The sequence below is a fragment of the Charadrius vociferus genome, unplaced genomic scaffold (assembly GCF_000708025.1).
Source record: "Charadrius vociferus isolate BGI_N301 unplaced genomic scaffold, ASM70802v2 scaffold324, whole genome shotgun sequence".
NCBI lineage: Eukaryota > Metazoa > Chordata > Aves > Charadriiformes > Charadriidae > Charadrius > Charadrius vociferus.
In genome coordinates, this window is record NW_009648041.1 from 5,330,414 (window position 1) to 5,352,880 (window position 22,467).

The window sequence follows — 22,467 nt, forward strand, 5'->3', positions numbered from 1 at the left end:
GACACCTGAACCCTGCCATGTCCCTCAGCCTCAGGAGGGCCACAGCTGACCTGCTGCGACCGGTTTTGAATACAGCACTTCAAAAAAAAGATGAAAGAGTCTATGGGAGAAGCAACGGGGTCTAGAAAACATGAAAAAAAGCCTGGAGCAGGAGCATGGTGATTGCCTACCACCTTTTTGATATCTTTGAGAACCAGCACCTGTCAGTCATGATCACCCAGTGAACTATTCACCTATGCTTTACAGAATTCATGTATTTAAAAAGTTTATTTTCAGTGGCTTACTCCAGGTGAATAAAAGGAAAGACTAACTTCAGCAGAATGGCTTTCTAAACACAACGATCTTACAATGTCAAAATACACTTAACTGGTAAACATCTGACTCCATCTAGCCATTACTTTATCGGGAGCATTCTTCTCCAGACATATCCCAGACATTGCGTCTATTTGCATTAAAAGCTGCTCTGTGCTAATTTTAAAGATTTGTGCACCAGCTCTCTAAGCACATAATGGCAGCTTTACTGTGTTATAAAAACAGTTAAGCATGGAGAATTAATGGAAAGACGTCCTTTCTAATGTAATTAGTTCAAATTACTAAATCTGAGCAGAACTGAAATCACTCACTTTACTTTGAAAAGAAAGTTCAATTAAAAAGAATAAAAAGGAACTCCATGTAAATATTTACACCATAGCTTAATTTAATCTTAACAAAAACAATACCAAATAAATCATTGAAAGGAAACTGGGTTTCATGTTGTACTGTCTTCTTAAGACTGATGGCTCATGTTCAGAAACAATATTACTTAAGAAAAAAAATAAAAATCACCGACACTTCCTTTTTTGTCAACAGAAACATTTCTGTCCTCAAAATTAAAACCTTGGGTTTTGAAAACACTGTCTTCAAGAGGGTAAATCAAGAGATGGACTTCACTAACAAAATAAACACACCTGATGGTAAGAAATGGGAACAGGCTTCCGAAAAATGATCCACTCCACGATCTCGCTACACGGAGGAGTAGTCAGAGAACCCGCGTAGCGGTAGTAACTCCCCAGCGATGTCGGCAGAAGGTCCCTCAGCACAAAGGGATCCAGAAAGGTCTCCTTCTCTGTGGGGAAGATTGACAAGCAGAATTACACTTTTTTTTACGTGTCTTTAAAACAGACATCACATTGATAGGCAGCCTAACAAGGTGTAATGGCAACAACATATTTTATCATATATATATATATAATGAAAGATGAAAACACCCTATCAGAAAGGCTCTGTAAGACTTGATGTGGTGATTATTAAAAGAGCAGCCAAAATGCTAGTCAAACCTATACCGAACACGCACACTCCTATTTAGAAGGCGTGCAGGTGTGAAATGCCCTTGTTACCCCACCGGTTTATAGAAACAACACCACCTTCAGTGGTTTCAGCACACAGTAAATGGCTCTTTATCCTGATGGCAGCGAGGGTTCGCCAAGACCCAGTGAGAACACAGGTGGGCCCCACTGGTCCTGCTTGCTGCTGCCCGACCAAAGAGCATCATGTAGTGTATCCATCCCATCCCCCGCAGCGGGGAAAAGGGATGCAGGAGTGGGGTCAATCCCTCCGTGGGTAGCTGAGATGGAGGAGGCAGAGCCGTGCTGCTCAGCCAGACTTCTCTGGGAGCTGCCAGGGGACCAGCTGAGGAGCGGGGCTGCCCGCTGCGGGCAACCTGCCACCACCAACGTGGTGCTCAAAGCAGCGTCCAGCCAGCGGTCATTTGGGACCACCTGCACCCGGCCACACCGGCATCGCCAGGGGTGCTGCTGGGTGCAGTCAGCGCAGCACCAGAAATATGTTCCAGAGGTAAAACCACTGCCTCTTCTCCCTTGTCGAAGAAACTCCTTCCTGGGGTCCAACGCCCTGGGCACAAACTCTTTCCTCCGAGAAGCTCCTTGGACAGCCTGAAATGCAAACCTAAGCACTGGAAAGCATTTAGCTTCAAGTAACAGTGACAAGCTGGTCATATTTAACACTGTGAAGAAAAATAAATAAATGAAAGGAGGGAACAGCTGCAGGCAAGACAATTTCCCTGCCATCCCCGAGCATTTATCCTCCGCAATTTATGTTGACTCACAGGCCGAAGCTCCCTCTCAGCCTGTGCAAAGGTGTTCGCTGCCTCGGGGCATGCTGACACATGAGGCTCTCCCATACATCTCTACTCCTCACTTTCTATATTCTTCGTGCCTCAAACAAGCGTCCGCACCTGGGTAGCAGGAACTCTTCTCTCTGTGCCTCATCAGAGCTGCTAAGCACAAGCCTGCCCCCCTGCAGCAGAGCGGAGAAGCAGGTAGGCTGGTGATTGACACACACATCTTCCAAAGTCAGAAGGAAAAGAAAAAGGATGAAGTCTGCAGAATTCACTTCCACAGCATCCCACAGTTTTCTAGAAGTCTTGATCAAATCAAGAGTTGCCTATGCCTCTGAGCAGCAGCTTGGTAATCAGGGGGATTTTTCCTCCACTGCTGCTGCAAGGTGTAAATACATGATGAACTTCAGACATCTTCTATTCTTCTGCACAGTATCAACAGGTGTGCAATGTTTTCATAGCCTTTAACGTTCCAAAATCTTAATAATTCTATTAAAGTCAAAGTATACATTGTAACAGAATACTGCAATATCTTCATTAACGTTTTATTTCCTTCTAATCCAAGCAGATACCAACCAGTTCTGCATCTCCAAAAAGGAAACAAACAAGTAACAAAACACATAATTTCCTCTTCATGGAATACCTCTGGGAAAAAGTGTGCTTATATAGTAAATAGTCAAATATATATGATTGGCCAAAGTTCAAAGAGATTCTAATCAAGAAGTCATAATCACAGCAAAAGGTCGTATTTAATTTGATTGGCTTATTTTTATGCAGGAAAAATTGGGTTAGAAAAACTGCAAACTCAGTCACAGGATTTGGTTTCCAAATGCAGCACGCGTACATCTTCACAGCGAAATGACATGGGTTTTCTATTTAAGAAACTGTCTCTCTCTATATGGAAGCTGAGCACACAGTGGACTGCTATGAATCTGAAAGAGTATTTGAACATGCAAACCATCCTCTTCGCGTTAACAGCCGATGACTACACATGAAATAGATGGGAGGTAGAAGCCCATTTTGAAAAGAGCTTTCCTCTTGTATTTAAGAAAAAATGTTTCAGTTAAAATTAACAATTTAACTATTTTTAACTTTTATAACCTTTTCTTTAGAATGACGGAATCACTTATGATGCCGGACAAACACTCTGTGAGAAACTGGGAATATGGAATATCCCTTTATCAAAGCATGGCAGGAGAACGAAGCTCATTTTACACTTTCAAGGATTTTTGTGCCATATGCTGACAATATTATATTTTAATAATTAATTGTTCATCAAAGGAAAAGATGAAGAACAGGGATGCTAAATTCAAAGTTATTCAAATTGCAAAAATGAATAATGTATGACTTTTATATTAAATACACACTGTATTAAGTAGTCTACATTTCATCCAACTCTGTCTTTCATTTTTAAACATTTTGAACTACAATATGAATAATCAACCAAGAGAAGCTTATTTAGACAGAGAAATACCTTATTTGAATGCAAACTGGAAGTATCCGACTATGATTGAATTTTGGTTATCAATTAGGGAGGGTTTTTTCCTAAGCATTTGGAGTCATAGTCAGCCGTGAAAAAGAATAGTTCTTGAGGAAAAAGTAGCTTTGCTAATACACAGTTTAAGTAGGGCAGGGTGTACTCGATCTAATTTTTCATGGCTACAAGCAAGGCTGTAAGTTTTCAGTAATGAATTCCAAAGATTAAAATGAAAAAACACATATAATTGGATTAAAATGACTACTAAAATAGATGATAATCAATTGATTATGCTTTAATAACCTGACACTTTTGAGAACAGATAATTCATTTGTATCACTTTTATCTAGATGCATGGGGCAGAGTTTTAGAAACCAGAGTCACAAACAGACCTTCACGTGAAGCTTAAAGAAAACAGGACTTAGAAATTCAGGAGTCTACCTCCCATATCCTTCAAGAGCGTATAGAAACAGTAAATGCCATGAAGTTATGCTCCTAAGAGCTTGAGACATTTTTGAAAATGGGATTTTGAAGTCACGTCACTTTTAAAATTTCAACCTTAAATTGGTTATTGTTGGTGGTAGAACTGTTAGGAGAATAATTTGCAAGCTAAGCAACAGAATTCACTGCACATGGGAGAGATATTTTAGACATATACATACACGTGTGTGTATATATATGTGTATACATATAATTCCTACTAAATGGGCAATAACAAGGTTGGAAATAGTATCAAACCTTTCTTCACTGTCTTTTATGACCAGCTCCTCTTTCCCATTTTCAGTGCTTGTGCACGAGTTGTGCCCAGGAGGCTGGGAACACACTGAGCAGGGTGAGGAGTTTCCAGGAGGGAGGAAGTGGACAAGGCTGGGACTACACGATCTACAAGACAGCATTTGCTGACAGGTATTAGGGAAGAATCAATGCTAGCAATCAATGCTGCAAAACCGATCCATGAGCCACCTACTCATTCTTACGCATAACCCAGAGCCACAGAAGCCGTGTCTTCTGCTGCTCCTTGTTCCCACTCCCATCTCAGCACCTGAACGCAGACGGGCACCCAAGCAGCAGAAGAACCAACCAGGAAATTGGAGCCCCAGAGATGGTGACCCTAACGACAGGCCCTCCGACTAGAGAGCGTTCCTCTGGAAAGCACCAGTAAACGTGCTGCGGCGGCCACCACTCCCAGGCAACTCAGGAAAGAGCAGCACCCAAAACCATCCACTGAGATGCCCCACTAACGCAGCACAGCCAATTTTATCAACAGTTAACAAACAGCGATTCTTTGTTTACAGCACCAAAGCTCACAAAAAAGTGTTCTCTCTAATATTTCCAAAGGAAAAACTAGCAAGTACCACAGATTCGCTGTTGACAATTAAGACAATGAATGTGACATTTAAACTACTGAGTGTTCCACAGCGTAAAAGGACAATATTGTATTTAAACTCTTACATTCACAAAAAGAGACTTAACAGAGCCAGCTGGTAATACATTTGACCTTCTGATACAATATTCATGTCTACCTCCCGTAACAGCAACGTGAAAAGTAACGCCCCGTGCATTCTTTGTTTGGGCTGGTAAACCTCCCCACTATTTTGCATGGGACCAAGGGCCATTTTTTTTGTACAACCCAACCCAAAGGCAGAGCAATTGCAGGCATGCTTTAAAAAGCTGACCTATTTACACTCCGTATTTGTCAAGGCATCACCAGGTGATGGGAACTCATACTGAATTGTGCACAATAGTTTTTCAAGCAGAGGAAAAAGTCAGATCTTAAAACAGATACCAGTAATGGATCTCCGTCAACTACTGCAGTTTTCACAAGCTGATGACAACAAATATTATATTGCAAGAGCCATCAGTTGAATGTTTTGAGTTCAAAGACTGACTTGCTAAAAATATATTCTGTAAAATGCTGGATAAAGATAGACCTGAATTTTAACCAAATCACTTTAGAGTAAAAGGCTTCTTGAGATATGCAGGTAAACAGCATACAACTATCTGTGATCAAAACCCTTTTTAAATCTAACAGGAACTTGGATTGGAGATCACAAGAAAATAACTATATGCCAAGTCCATTTATATCTCATGGAATGCTTTGAGACTTTCATCATGCTTTTCTGTAAGAAAACAGGAACTTGGCTGCATTGAAAACAATATCTTAAAATGAGCTTATTTCCAAAATTAACGTATGTGCAATGCCTGATAGGTGGAAACGTTACCCAGCTACACTTTGAATAACTGAAATCTGCAATACCAATATGAAGAGCTTTGAAAGTCTCCCAAATTTGTTAAACAATGTTACTGCCAATTTCATTTTCACAATGAGCCAAATCATTCTAAAGCTTCTGCATTCAAACATTTAAAAAGCAAACACACAAAAATAATCAAAAGGACACCATGCCGCACACCCACTGAGCCAGAACTCCCCAGATACAGCACGCTGCACACCAGAGCCAGGGACCAGACCCACGGTGGGGATTTTAAAGATGACATTACAAATATTATATGTTACTTTAACTGAAAAGAGCAGCCGATGAGTACTTGCTGTGTAAATCCCGCGTGAAGAGCAGTTCCTGACAGTCCTCTGTACTCGGGGTAATTATTTTCATTTATTGCGCAATTATTTTTCTCACTTTTATTTAGTTTTTTAAAAAACAGTGCCTCTGCTGAACAATGTAAGGAACCTTAAGGACACAGAAAGCACAGCATGACAGGGAGGAAGGGAATGAGATAATAAAGTCCTGCAGACTAATTTAATTTGATCCAACCAGTGAATGGTACAAAAAACAAGAGGAAAGAAAAAAAGGCAAGTCTCCCATGGAAAAAAAAAAAAGAAAAAAAGAAATTGAACATTTCCATTCCAGGTGTCAGTCTCAGGCTTCATTTTTGTCACGCCATTTCTTAAAGCAGCTTAGGCTGAAAAGGTTTAGCTGGGGAGAAGAGGTCTTAACTCTTTAAAGAAGTGAAAAATAATTGTGACCCTTTAATGCTGAAACACGGCCGATGCAGGGCTTGGCAGAGCGGCTGTTGCCGTTCTAGACTGGGGTGAGACTTCTCCAGGTTTCGCAAAAACTACCTGGAGGCAGAGGTACACGTGGAGAACAAGGCTGGCGGGACACAGGAACTAACACATACAGAACGGGCACCAGTGACAGGAGGGAAAAGGAACTGTGACCACGAGTTTAGAGGGGCAGAGGATCTCTGGAGCAACTGGACCCTGGCAGAGGTAGGGTGAAGTGAGGCAGAAGCAGCCCGAGGAGCGTGGGATGTTCACATCCACATCTGCTCCAGTGGAACCAGAACAAAACTACACGTTCTCAAACGTCACCACCCCTTCTTCCCCTCATCCCTTCACCACCCCTCTTCTCAGCAAACATTCTCAAAACCCACCAGCAAAGCACCCATCACCCTGCAGATGCTTTGTTCGCATCCACCATCAACCTTAATTCTTAACTTTTGAGTTCTTATTCCTGCAATCTTTTTGTTAGTTTGAGTTAGTTTTTTCTGTGCAATATATTAATTCTCTGTCAGCTTGCTGGTCTTTACTCAGCCGTGACCAGCACTGCTTTCCGCAGAGCACAGGTGTAGGACCAGAGATTTCCAACACTTCCATCATTTATTCTTTTAAATGATACAGACCCCTGCGGCTATGCACAGAGCTGCCCTATATAAAGGTGTGAACTTATCACCTCTGCTCTCATCTTCATTCCCCACTTCCCTCCTCCTGCCCTTTGCTCCACAGCAATCGTGTCCTGGCCCCTTTCACACGGCTACTCTGACTGTGAACACAAGAACAGATCAGAAAACAAAAGAATAGATCCAGATCATCCCTGAGGAAAAAGAAATGCTCCTCCACATTTCCTTCTCAGTTTAACACATCGCGCCGCTCTCCCTTTGATGGTCTTCCTTGTTCCAAATTGGGCTACTGCTTTCTTCAAAGTTGTACTGTAAAACACAGGGTCCCACGGTAGAAGATCTCAGCCTCACTCCTCTCCCCCGCCTTTCTTCTCTACAACCCCTGGATATTCGGTGCAGAAAGCAAACAGCTTGTCAGGTGGTGTTATGGTTAAAGTCAAAAACAAAAGAAAAAACCTGTCATGCTGCTAATGGTGTTTTCTTGTTATTGTGCCTTCTGGTGTGATAGATCCACAGGGTAACTAACACTGTCTGCATTGCTTCCTTTTTAGTGCTGATTTATTTTAACAGGTTATTCACTGCCTTTTTGCCTAGGACAACTGGAGAGATGTGCAACATATTTATTGTCTATTCTTTTTCATTATTAAAGCAATTTGGTTCCCACTGTATTTTGCTACGGTCTCCCCAGCAGCCCCTGAAACTTTGGTGGTCACCACCAACTTGCCTGAACACCTCTTGCCCATCTCGAGGGAGACCCAAGATCACACTCTGCTCCATGCTGAGCTTAAGCTATGGCATTTTAATAATACAAAGGCAGAAGGAAAAAAGAGAGATTTTTTCCAAACTCCCTTTTAAATAAACAAAGGTTCCTCTCTTCCCCTCACCCCACCCCATGTTCGCAAACAAGCAACAGATGCCATCGATTCACTTTGTAGCTCAGCTTTTGATCTGGCTGCACTTTGATTTTCAGTGCTCACTTTTGACAAGGAAGGGAGTAAGAGCCCCATTTTTGTGACATTAATAGAGGCTTTTCTGCTGCAGTAATTTATTTGTGCTCTGCTAATAATTTTCTGCTGATCCATGTAGATTCTGGGTGACAGACACGGCGAACAGGACAGAGTGACAAAACATGGTTTCCATCACCCTGCGAGATTTTTCCAGGGGCCTGGGGTAGCGTGGGCTGCTGCTCCCCCTGACACTCGTTTGCCTGCAGGGTACACCAGGGCTGTGCAGAGCATCCGTGCCCAGGCTGGGAGAGGGCAACCGCCGCGCAGCCTCCAGCACCGGGCACGGCCCTCAGGACTGACATCGAAGAAGACAACTCATCTGAATGCCTTTCAGGCAGCTGGTAAGAACAAGGAAAAGGCATCTCTAAGAGGCTTACATACAAAACGGTACTAAAAAGGGCAAGTCAAAGACAGCAGAGGTGGGAAAAGCCATATTTGTGCAACAGCTCCATCCTGCTAGGTGCTCCTCTGAGATCTCGCTGAAGCACATGGCAGACAAAAGCTTTAGTAGCCATTTTAATGCACATCAACTGTGTAAGACATAACCTGGTATTTCATGTTCCCCTATTCCCACAAGGGCACAATCACTCTCTCTGAAGCCTCAGGAGCTGCCTCAGCCCTTGCACAAGAGCAGCTCCGTCCTGCCCCGTGCTCCTCAGCATCACGAGGAAGGTCGGGGAGCAGAGAGGGGTTCAGGGCAGGACACCCAGCCGAGCACATCGGCAGCAAAACAAAGGCAGAAAAGTCTGATTTGCAGCACCACGACTGGGCCACATGTGGTGCAAGTGCAGCCAGGCACTACTGACTGTATTACTTTACCTAATGATCCAACTTCACCTAAATACGTGCATCATCCCACCAGCACCAGCGTCGCTGGAGACTTTTCCCATCAGCTTTGGTGAAGAGAAGAGTGTTTGCGGAGGAGCTAAAAAAGACCCTCAGCAGTCAGAACAGAAAGACACCAGCAAGTCGGCATCAGAAAATTCGTATCACGCCTGCCCGTACTCCAACCCTTCTGCAGAGAGGGCTGCACGCTCCCAGCTGTCAGTCCCTGGCGGGCGCCGCGGCAGACGCACGCTCGCGGCAGGGAAAGCAGGAGCGAGAATAGCAGGCACCTCGCTGGCGGGAGGTGTGACAAATCCTTGGCAGAGTACAAAACCAAAAGCAGTTTTAAAATCAGCAACAGGCATCTGACAGCTCTGAAAAGAGCCTCCTTGGCGCTCCTGTGTCTTTACAATGCTCTGCGAGGGCGGATGCGGGAGCTGAGGAGCATTGACGTGATGGGAACGTACTGTTCGTCAGGAAGATGCGGGGCAAAGCGAAAAGCATTATCATTGATCCAAACATTGTTAGGCTGTTTGGTACATCACTGGTTTTCCTTCCAGCTAAGAAACTTTATATGGTTGCTCATGTAAAATTAAGCTTAATGTGGCATTAAGATTCTACAAAATTATGCCTGGAGATGAGGAAAGAAGTGAACTCTGAGCAGCGACTAAGCCTGTATTGATTTTTATGCGTGCGTTTCTCCATCACTGTTGCTAAGCTGGTGACACTGTGAAGGGCACAATTATTTATGTTCCATCAAATTAGTAAGTAATTCAAATCCCTGACGAAATCTCAAGCAAAAATTGCTTTCACTTCCACAGAAAGTCCTTCTGACACTTAAATTGTTCACTTACCCCTAGAAGGGCACCGTAAGAATATGCGAACTTCACAGAAAAAAACCCCAAAAAGCTATGCAAGAAAAACGAAAAAACAGCTCACCGCTTATCAGTATCATCCCTACACCTCACTGAGGGTCATTGGAGCTGTCACCATCACAGGGACAGACGGACCAGTACGGGCGCTCTATACAGCGTGGTCCAGAGTGGAGTCCCGTATAGAACAGGCCTTCTAGTACCAGCACAAAGCACACGAAGAAATGAGGATGAGTGTTCGTGTGGGTGTGTAATTTCCTCTTTGACAACTGAATGATTGTGAGGAAGGAGTGACTGTCCAGCACAACTCAGGAAGGATGCTTTGCTGTTTGGAGGGACAGGGATTCGGAAAACTGAGGAAATCTTACTTAAATAGACATGTTGAGATGAGGCACTTGGGAGGAGCAAAGCTGAGGGGCTGGTGATCCCTCCAGCCAGTAGAGGATATACTTTAAAAGCAAGGTGGTTATCTCAACATTCACATGTATTTTTGATTTCTATGCTATAAGGCATGTGCCTCTGTATTGTGGTGACCACCTGAAAACAACGGGGGCACGGAAATCTTATAAAAGGCAAAGAAACTTAAGGTTTCAATTTTGCCTTTCTCCAGCTCCTTTTGTTGGATCCCTGCTCGATCCAACCACTCTGTCCAAAAACCACAAGAGTTTTCCACTGTATTTCAGCCAAAAAGTCTGTGTTGCCTAAGGGTCCCAGTCAAATGCAGCCAAATGGAAGGCAGGAAGAACCTTTTCAGATAAATTCATAAAAATGTGCTCACGCAAGATGTAAGTAAATTACATCAAGAAAAGAAACGAGAGTGTCAGGAATAAAAGCTCACATCTTTACTATTATGCTATATAATAACATTAAAAGAGAGATACGGTATGAGAATTCTTCACTGAAACGTTCCATCAATATTTGACTTGAAGAGAACAATTTCTTTGAACAACTACTTTGTAGGAGGAATTTCCCTTACTCTAGCCACCAAAAGAGCCTTAGAAAAGGCCTTTAATCAGGGCCTTTGAAACAGGAAGGAAAGCAAGATTTTCCTCTTTTTCTTCCTTAATGTTTTGAAAAGGAAACAAGCTATTGAAATATATCAAGAGATTTCCTTTACTTGAAACACTAGCAGCCTTCTGTGCATTGTGAGCAAAACAAAAATAAATGCCTTTTATCCACCCAGATTTTGCTGCGAGTAGGCAGCACCAAAGCAAACTAATCATTATGTGGCCAGGGAATCACAACCTCGGGACCGTGTCACATCCTACCCAAACAATTATTTTTGGGAACGGAATAATACTCTTAGGAGCCACCAGTATGATTATCCACTAGCGGCTGCGTCGGCTGCAGCAGCGAGGAGCAAAAGAGGGAGCAGGAAAAACCCAACGATATGGCTAAAACACTGTCGCGCTTGCAGGGGGTAGAGAGTCTTGAAACAGAAGACAGGTAGAAAACAAATCTAAAAAGAGACCCTGGCCCAGTTAAAAGGCAGCCTGACTTCAGTGCCAGATTACACAGCCACTGAAAAATCCTTGCAGCCCAACTCGTCCTCGCTTTATTTTTGCTAGCGTGTCTTGTTACCCAGTGGGAGCTAGATAATAACATCTATTTTTGTGGAAAACAACACAGTTTTTCAGCTCAGTGTGTTGGTTTTATTTCACAGCAGAACACTGCAATTTATAAACAGCAACACCTATGGAAAATTCTCTAAATGAAGGACTTTATGGTATGTTATCATTTAACCCCTATTTTTCACTTTCATTGGATTTATTGGTGTTCCCAGTTGCAATGTTAAACGACTCTGAAAGTAGAGCAATTAATCCAAAATCCTATTTGTTTTAATCTAACACTGTCAACTAGTTTTAGGTTTGCAGTCAAGAGAAAAAAAATGTTTGCTAAGCTCTACAGCACTAGCTAATGTCTAAAGACAATCCTCAGAAAAGGTGCAAAGATGTTTTATCACAGCACTATAGATGGGACGGAGATTTATTATAGTACCTACCACCATTCCAGCAGATGCCTTTTGAATTACAATGAGATTATTAAAACTTTACAAATCATTATATTAAACCCTGACAAGAGTACTTTGGGAACTGGAGCATCTTGATGTCATTGCTAATGATGCATTACCCGTGATAAGGTTGCAGGAAAATTCCTAAGTAAAAACTGGTTATAAAAGTATAAAATATATTAATATTTATTTCAGTACCTGCTATAAGTTCAAGGATAATAGGTTTATATGCATCAGAACAGCCGAATGATCGTATTTATGTCAGCATTAGAAAGATGTTCATCTGCTGCAAAGTTTAATTAATTTTCACAGATAGTTAATTTTCTGTTTCATTATCAGCTCCCTAAATTTGAAAGACAAATAATTTATAAACAAATAGAAACTTCAGAGAGGAGTATTTTTAGAGCAAACAGAAGATAAATAGCAGGAGTGAAGCATCAACGCTGCCTTCGAAGTACTAATATGAATGATATATTGTAGTAGGTTTTGATTGATAACTTACGCATTCTGGAGCACTGACTGAAAAGAAACAAATTGTTTATTGTTAACCCCAACCCATTTTCAGGTAACAAATGACTCCAATCTTTACCAATCAAATAATGGCTGTGATGCCCTTAAACATCAGTGAATGAGGAATGTGCAGGCTCACCGTGTCCTTTCAGGGGTGACCTGATCCCTTAAGGACAACATTCCTGCCCTTCTCCCCTTCCCAGCAAGAAGAAAGTTTAAGCAGCTACTTACCGTGATGTACGACGCCCTTCAACCCATGGATAATGGGATCCAGTGCTGGATTGTCCCTCTGACTGACCTACATGCAAAGGATACAGGATTGGTTACATCTATTCTGGCATCAGGCAGAAAAGTCTCAGTTTAATCTTCTAAAGAGAAAAAAAAAAAAAGATGTTATCTAACAACCTGCTTAGTTCTCACATTTACAATGCCTCTTCACCAAATGCCAAAGATACATGGAGTAATAAAATAAAGTACGGAAGGTTAAATCAAAAGAAAGCATCCTCTGAATTCATTAAAACATTAGCCATATTATCAACCCAGCAAAACCTAAAAACAGAGAGCTGATTTTTCTCCATCTACTTCTGCTTTCATAGAGGAAAACTACTGCGATAAACAGAAGTTATCTCAGGCCAGTTCATCCCTTACTGATACGAGAATAAATCTGGCGCCGCCACTGCAATCAGTGAAGCTGGACCCCTTTCAGCTGTAATGGAGTTGGGCCTTGGCATCTCTTTGCTATTCATATTTTTACATTTATTTAATTTAGCGTCACTTGGACAAGGGAGAGGGGAAAAAAGCTTTGCGAGAGGATTTAGAAGAAATCTCTGAATTTTGACAATGCAATTGCCTGCATTGCCACACCAAAAATTGGTATCCTGCAGCATTTCTTCCATCACCCAGCAATCGCCCATGTCCTCTGCAACGGTGAGAACCAGCACCAGAGAGGAGGGGAAGGCAGCAGGAAGGATTAACCCTGTTTAGCACCACAACTTCCAAATTAAACCCATCACTTCAGTCACTTACTTGTACCACAGCCAAGGAATTTACAACCAATAATGCAATTTATTTTTAACCTTTTGCCTCTTCAGAGGTATTGAAGGAATAACTCACAATTTCTCTGAACACATTCCTTTATTTAAGATACTTGCCAAATTACTTTTGGGAGATAAATACTGGCATGTACCTCACTCACATGGCACAATTATCTTTTTTTTTTTTTTTTTTTGCCACCAGTCAGTATCAGAAGCCTGAGCAGTGTTGATCATTTTTGGATGGACTTCTCCCAGTGGGCAGACACACTGAATGCAAAAGTGCTCCTCTGTATTTTTCTGCCCACCCAAGATCTCAATGTCATGAGGAAAAACAGAGTTTAATCACGTTATGGCCATGTATTAACAGATGAGGAAAGGAGTGGAGACAAATGAAGAAATCCCCAAGAGAGACCATTGTGCCCAGCAGGGAACACACTGTCACGTGAAGCACAGAATCAGCTTGGAGTGCGCTCTTAGGAAGAGGACATCATTGACCGCAGCACATCCAAAAAACGTGTTATTGTAAAAAAATCACAATTTTTAATGGCCTGAGGAGAAAACTGGAATCCACTGCCCAAGTTTCACAAGCACATCTCTTCTCATCCTTCCTCCCCATAACTAATTAGGAATCTTAGAAACCTCATTACCTCCTTAGCCAACTGCATGGAGAAAAAACACAGCAAACCACCTTTCTTTCTTCTGTTTATTTGGCCTTTGAACTACTCTGCTGTGTTCAGGATACACTTTCATGCTCTTGTCTAGAGACAAAATGGTTTGTTTTGGTTTGGTGTTTTAAATGGAAATTGAAGAGTCTTTTTTCATCACAGTACTCCAGAACTTGCAACAATCGGGTAGGGCAAGATATGCAATAAAATTGTGAAAGCAGCAACAGCAGCTTTGAAATATATACAGCTTAGATGTTACTGGCAATAATATTATTAGCCCTGAGGGCTGTAAGCTCTTTGAAGCATGAACTTTTATATGCCCAAAGGGGTGCTCTGTACACTTTGGATTCTGTATAAATAATAATCACAGTACACTGAACCCAATGACCCACTTTGTAGGTTCTGTCTGGCTTCTGGCAAATCAACAGTAAACACAAAAAATGCAGAGCTGTTGCAAGACACATTCCTGCACCTTTTCCATTTATTGAGGTTTCTCCAAGCCATGGCTACCACTAAAAAAAAAAAAAAAATCATTAAAAAAGCTACGAGCGATTTAGTAAAACTTGCACTGGACTTGAACAATGTTTTATTTATTGTTGCCTAACCATAAGTTGTAAAGAGTTTTATTTTGTTTGCTTTGTTTTTATTTCTGGTGACAGCTGCAATCAGTTTGAAGAAAGCAAATAGATGGAAAGAATCTGAAAGGTTAAAACTCTTCCTTTTGGGATTTTCTGTCAAAGTAGATCAATTCTTAACCTCAGCCTTCGCAGTGCCCCTTTAATCTGCTGAGGTGGTACGCCTATATAGATTCCGCTACGCAATCTTTTTGATAGCATATTCTGCAAATGTGCTGTGTTCTTCAACAGCATGGAATCAACAGTCACATTATTTCTTTGGGGGCTGGAAAGCAAATGCTCCATGCATCTGTAATCATGTTTTCTCCAAGGCTATGGGTAGTGGGATCTCATGTTTCTTTAAAAATCACATGCAAACAAGTACCACTTGCAGAGATGTCAGTTCAGACCTGTATGGAATATAGTCTTATTTTCCTTCCAGATGCTTCTCTCCTTTTTTCCTTATACTCACAGACTGTTCTCCCACACCTCACTACAACTGTTTCACGATCTTGGCAAGACCATGAGAAAAGTGCCCAAAAGTTTTCTCATTTTGTGGAATGGTTCAGGCTTCAGAGCAAAACTTTTCTTACATCTTTTTTTCTTAAAAAAACCCACCCCACCTTGAATTTCCTCTCTGTATTTTTTGCACTTCTCTGTACCCTTTTTCTGCCTGTGTTCGTAGAGAAAAGGAGGTTTCTGAAACCCAAAATGTCAAGTTCTATCCCCATTGCTGTACGTCTCTGGTTTAACTGGCCTGGAGCTATCATGCTGGTTGAGATCAGAGATTCGCCCATACAAGAATCCTGTCTCTGACAACAGCTGATAGGTAAAAGAAAAGAAGGACAAAAAAAGCAGAAGGAAAAAAGGACAAAAATCTCTAGAATAAGAAGTGTCCTTCTGACCTCCTTTATGATTCCATGTCATGAAACTTGAGCTTATATCCTTCTACAAACTGTTTTTATCTTTCTCTGTTATATAATCTGTGTTACAGTAGCGTAGTTTTTATTATCTTACGACTATATCCTGAAGGAAAACAGCAATGAATTCTTCAGATTGACTTTACATGCCACGTCCCTCATGATGCCTTGGCTGCGGAGTTAGAGAGAGACCATAGATCTGTACCTGGGTCTCAGCATGTAGGCTTCACCCAACACATGCCTGACAAAGTCAAGCAAAGCTTTTCTTTTCCTGCGAGAGAAGAGGAATGAGTTTCCCCCTCCTCCTTCAAGAAGCTAACACACAAGAAACATCACGAATGAAAATTGCTCAAGCACCAACACAAGCCCGCTATGCTGCTGGTCATGAGTGTGCAGCACAGCAAGTATTAATGGGACAGATGGAAAACCATCCTGAAATTGCCCTAAAATATCCACAGTACCACTATGACAAATGTTGTTTCCTGGACAAGATGCTTTTGCTCAAGACTGACTAACACTCTACAGGTCTGGAGTAAACAGGATAAATAATGCTTGCGTGCATCACTTATAATTGAAAAATGCCTGTAATCCTCTTCAGCAGAAATAAATAGGTAACTATCATGCTAAGCACAAGGCAAAAATAAACACAGAGATGTCATTAAACAGTATCCTGTGCTAACAGAGCTCTCGCCATAGGGTAAATATGGGATGAACATGACATGAAGAAGTAAAATCTCTTTGTTTTATCATACCCTTTGGGTGACTTCGATACCTGGTGCACATGCCATTTCGAGTAGAATGAATGGCTTGACGTTAGCGCAATGAATAAAACAAGCATTTGCAATGTAGGAAAAGGTAATGCATAAGCGACCCCATTCTACAGTCATAAAACAGAGATGTTCTTCAAGTGAAGTCACGGTGGAAATCATTACCCTAGACAGGTTGCATTTACTTACAGCTCCCGCATCCGATGCGGGGACCGAGAAATGATTGATTCCTCAGTGAGCAACAAGGCTGATCAGTCATGAACTCTATTGACAACAGCATTAACACCTTTCAGCAGCACAACCTGTTGTCCCCTTGCTATAAAGCGCTGTTCCTACAGCCTTACCCTCGGAGCTGCCAGGGTAGGAGGCAGGCCAGGGAGCTAAGCACCTTCTCAGGATAACATTATTAATACTGCAAAGAGGAATGTTTCAGCGAAGGAGCAGAGCAGGAGTGTGACACGAGGGTAGACACCACCACAACCAGGCTGGTCATGGCTAGTATGGGCACCAAGCCACAGCACATAAAAATAGCCTTTACTGGGGAAGGTACTACTCTACAGAAAGCCCCTGTGTTACAGCAGTAGTAAGCTCAGCATGTCCCAGCGAGTTAAAAAAAACCCAACCAGTTCTCCTCCTCTATCATTCATTGTACATTAAGCAGCCAAAGCTCTCTGCTCGTCTGATTATTTTATAGGACAAACCCAGAACCTCCTGAAGTCTCTGATTTTACAAAAATCACCAGAGTTGGAAAGTGTTAAAATTTATACTACATGCTATATAATTTAAACCATATGCTAAAGTCATGTAAGTAAACCACGACCTGTCTTTCTGCTGGAAACAGTTCTATAAAACAGAAAAAAGTCTCAGGCAAAAATTTTGAGCTTACCATGCATATTTTAGGAACGGTAACAAATAAAACCAGAAAACCAGGGGAAGCCCCAGATACACATTAAGGCAGCTACAGAGGCCACAGAGCAACACCCCATCTTACCTCCTGGACCCCTGCCCAAAGGGCCAGACTCCCCCATTTCCCATTGCCCTGGGCAGCCCCTCCGAAAGGCAGGTTATTCTCCCACCACCCAACACGAGAAGGGCTGGGGGAAGCACCGCAAAGCTCTCTAATGCTCACTGGCACCGAGCGCCTTGTGAAAAGTAGGTGAATATTAATAGCTTGAACAGCTCAGGAGTAAGGAATACACTTTCCTTTTAAAAATAGGTTTAAATAAATCTGTTGCATTCAAGAAACGGGTGTGGGGTAAAAAGAACAGAAGCCCCACCTATTTAGAGTGATACAAAATACAAATTCCTCTCTCATTTCTACCTTAAAAAAATCTGGCATTTAGAGTTATTAAACTGTCATAAATTTGCAGCAACTGCTTTCAAGCTCATTAAATGGGCTCACAGACAGTATTGCAAAGCATCTCAGAACGAAGGAGAATGCCACAGTCGGCTATACTGAAAGGTGAAATGACATGCATTTTGTGCAAGTCAGAGGAAAATGAATGGCAACAATTTTGTGATACAGTACCTGAGCCTTTCCCCTCCGAATAGTGATATAATTTACTTTTCTCTCCCACTGCAACATTTGGCCCTTGACTTGGAAACTAAATCTTCAATCTATCAAGCCTTACCCATCTGCTAAGTAAAATGGCCAAGACAATCTGCATGCCTTGAATTCGATATAGCCAGCTGCTCCCAGAGTGCTGTGGCATTAACATCCAGAGACCATCCTCTTGTGCTGTAAAGGACGGTGTCTGCCAAGGATGAATGACTACATACTTAACCGTGGCAGCTGAAGCCAGTGACAATGGCTGACACAGAGAGATGCCAACGTGTCAAACTCTACTTTCAATTACAACGGTGAAAGTCAGGGGTAATACTCCCCCAACCACGCGCCTTCAGCTCCCATTCAGCTTGCGGTTAAGATCTACAGCTCGCCAGCCAAATACTCCAGTCTCCAAACACTCTGTACAAACTAAGAAGAAAAAGAAAACTATTCTAAATTAACTATGTTGCAGAGATTAAATTGTCCTGTAGGGTTTCAGGACAATCAACATAGTTAAACAATTTATTCTCTTATCAGCTCAGTAGCGTTGGACAGATGCCAGTCCTCAATCTCTACGGGAAAGGACCTGATTTTCACTGTTTTAGAACAGAAATGAGAAGAAACCCATTAATGTGAACATTATGCCACACAATATGCATTTTAACATCACAGCAATGGAATTTCAAAGAATCCAAGATAGTGGCACTCAAAAGAAACATACTTTCCTCAGCAAAGGGAAAGCACTTGGCATATCGCTTGTGTGACTCTTCAAATTCATGTCTTTGGGGCCAAATTATCTCAGAGTTAGCTAACAGCTTGGGTGGGTCCCACTCCTAACCCTTCTGAACGATGGTGCTTTAACCCTGCGTTGGTCTGCAGCACTGAGAAAGGATACACATCCTGGCTTTGTCGTATGCACCCTTGGGATCTGCACAAAGTCCACTGTCTCACCTCTCTCCCTTTTGAAGTCCGCACTGTAAAATCAGGTTGTGGATAACTATCTCATTTCTTAAACGCTTCTGAATAAAAGGAAGTGAAAGATTTCAGCTGGATCTGGAACGTGGATGAACAGATTTGAAAAGCTTACATGTGTTTTGCTTTGAAATAAAGTAGGACATAGTTATTTGGTCGTTTTCAGAACTGATGGGTGAGAAAGGATACTGGTCAACAGTCCAGCACACTGAGCTATCTGTGAAGGCAAGAAAACGCCTACAGAGCTCCCAACGCAATGATAAGCTAGATTTGGTGCTCTAAGTTTTTCACCTTCACAAGCACTAAATGATCCAAGAATGATATATTCCTGCTCCTCCACAGACGATATTTTCTCCCATCTCCCCCACATATGCTATAATTGCACATCTCCCATACGAGCTGATGCAAAAGGACAAATCTGGCCCAGAGCCTGCAGCCTGACAGAGGTGAGCTGGGAGCTAGAAAGCATTTGCCGTGTAATGAATGGACTGCCCAAAGTGAGTATCCTGCAGAATATATTTGTAAGGGAAAACAAGAAATGGAAACAGCCCCCTTAATACTTCAAGTTTCTGCTCATGTGTAAAATCAGAGAGAATAACAGGTACCCAGGCAAGATGTGACACTGAACCTTATGCTGGCACACGCGCTATTTCACACAGATACTACCATGACCTTTGATTTTTTAAAAATGTGGATTAGAGCCGAGTTCGCCTTTGCCTACGGCAAATGGTTTCAGGTTCAGTGATTTGAAAGCAAATTCTGTTGAGTTAAATCTGGGTTTTGGCCTTTAGGTGTTAATAAACTTGCTATGAATGAAAATATACTGAAGGCAGAGCGGTGCATACGGTGGTGGAGGGGATGTTCCTAGATGTCTCATTCACCATGTTGTTTGAAAAGAGGGTAAAAAAAAGTTAATGAGTCTTCCAATGATTATTTTAAATGGAGTAATGGGCATGCATTGATCCTTCTAGCTAATTCCACTTTGAATAATACATCATTCTGACTGAAAGATTGCTAGTGATGTATTAACTTCATATTTCATCACAGCTTTGGGAGGGTATCTACAGTGAGATATTAACTAGCAGTGCCAAAGAGGAAGCCGCCCTTTCCTCCCTTTTATTAGTTTTGGTTTGGGGTTTTTTTGGTGTGGGGTTTTTTTTTGTTTGTTTGGGGGTTTTTTTAAGTCCAAAATGGTTTTAAAAGCCATTGAACTGACTTTGGGGTCAGGTGTTCCGGCTGCCCCTCGTCTTTGGTTGAGTGCAATGCATCTGCTTGCAACCACAGCTCCTCTCAGCCTTAGCTCGCCTCCTTCTTTGCTTCGTACCGGCTGCCTCTGGACCCAAATTAGTTACAGACATCCTGGGACAAACTAGGTTATAGATCAGCAGCTTCCACTTTTACTATGTCCAGCGGGATGCTTGAAAATACAAGAAGCACCAAAGGTTGGATGAAATATCAGAGCGAAGGGGCAGCACAGGTTGCCTCAGAAGAACATACAACAGAATTTGCATCAGCATGTCACAAGCCAACATATAGGACACTGTCTCAAAAAAAGGAAGAACATAAAGCCCAAAGGTAGAGTTAAGTACTGCTTAACAACTCAGCTCTGAGTTCGTTGTGTTTGTGCACACTGAGATTCTTTGTTAGCGGACAGAAACATTGATCGTGTATTGTACACGCGCTGGCGGCTGACTGCTCAGCTCACCGGGCTGAGGAAGACTTCGCAGCCTCCCCCCGCAGCATTACCTCCATTCACTAGCACAAGATTTGCAACCACCAGGATGGTAAGAAACAGCCAGCAATGTATTTTCCTTTCTTTTTGTAAGCCACTCGTTTGCCCAAACTTTGACTCACTCTATTGATACGGTAGGCATTAATTTTGCACTTTGAAAGTACGATGCAGCTAATTTACTCCAACTCAACAGCACATCAAATTAACAAATTATTGGAAGATCTTAATACACATATATCTAAGCAAAACCAAAAGATATCTGCAGCCCGAAAGCACAATCTGATTAGCAGCAATAGAATATCTAAAATACAAAGCTCTGTAAAAGAAAAAATATGTAATTGCAACACAGAGGAGAGACAGCTTCAGTGGCAGATTCTCAAAGCTGGAAAAGCTTGATTGATAGACTGTACCATCTGCAGCTGCGCAAAAAAAGGCTAGAGTAGCTGCAAGTTTATTTAAAGCAATTTTGGTGCACTGAGCCTACTTGTTCTCCTTTGAGAAAATAATATGATTTCTTCATAGAGCATGTAGTCTACTTATTTAAGCAGCAGTGTGCAAGATCTCTCAATCCTACCAGCAGTTCAGCTGGAAAAATGACACACCAGGGGGTAACATTTTATCAGGATGGAGGCTATTTTATAAAAACTGCCATCAGTTATAAACTGTTCTCACCATCTGAGTTTAAAAAAAAAAAAGGAAAAAAAAAAAAAGGAGTTGGGTCTCTTAGAGCTTCCACAATCTGCCCAATTTAAGGGAGTTTTTAGGTAAAAATAACCATTTTGACCTAAGTAGAGAGGAAAATGAAATGGTGTAATGAAAAAATATAACGAGCACTACAGCCAGATCATCCCACAGCACCCACTCTTTGATATACAGCTTCACACATTTGGAGAGGCTAAACTCCAAACTGTGAAACCAGGAATGGAAGTTAGCTTTCATTTTCTTCTGCTCCTGGCTTGAATTTGGTAGAAACATGTGCAACTGAGAAAAAAATAATATCTTCAGCCTTTTTTTTTTTTAAAAAAATTTTCTCTTTTTGAAACTAAAGCAATGAAATGTGGTGGCTAAACATGAACATAAAATGTGCTGGGCAAACCGCAAAGGGTAGAAGGGAACAGCTCAGATGGGCACCTAGAACCCCAGCATTGTGCAGGGGTTTGCAATTTAATTGCTCCAGCTAAGCTCGCCTAGGATGCAGCAGAGATTTCTAAGCCTTCTTCCTCTTCTAGCCACCACAAAGGATTTTGGTGAGAGAGGTCACAACAATCACCCCTTTAAAATGAAGAAAAGCAATCGTCTCAGCTTCCCAACATCTTTCATTCATTCTAGATGAAAAAAGTCCCGTTTTTTTTCTCTCCCAGCATTGCCCTCGGCTCAATTCCCCACAGCGGCAGCAGCTCCCTCCAGCCCGCCAGTAGGAGATGACTCAAGCCAGCTCAGATGAGTCACAAACACAAAGGATGCAGAAATGTCAATTAAGTTACACAGCCACTTCCCCAATGACAACCACACCTCAGTTCACAATTAAATTAGAAATCCAGTGAAAACAAATTGTTGTGCAGAATTTTTATCTCCTGCTCTGAAACATTAAACTATAATGTAGTTTGCTTGCTGTTCCTTTTATCTCATTTTTAAGGAGGCTGAGATGAACTCATCTACTGAAAGAGCTGCAGGAGTTTTTGCTACAGCCAATTCCCCATATCTAATGTAGCAGCCATGGGCTGGCAGGGCTCTCGGGCTTCCAGGCATCTCGCATGGGT

General features: G+C 42.0%; 1 protein-coding gene across 1 annotated transcript in view; it reads right to left on the minus strand.

Annotated features, from left to right (window-relative positions):
* PTPRG (protein tyrosine phosphatase, receptor type, G) overlaps window positions 1–22,467 on the minus strand; it is a gene marked incomplete at its 5' end in the record, with an annotated part of 318,517 nt that overhangs the window by 101,374 nt on the left and 194,676 nt on the right. The window contains 2 exon segments of the mRNA XM_009883627.1: window positions 948–1,105; window positions 12,689–12,755. Of these exon segments, the coding sequence (XP_009881929.1) occupies window positions 948–1,105; window positions 12,689–12,755 (225 nt within the window).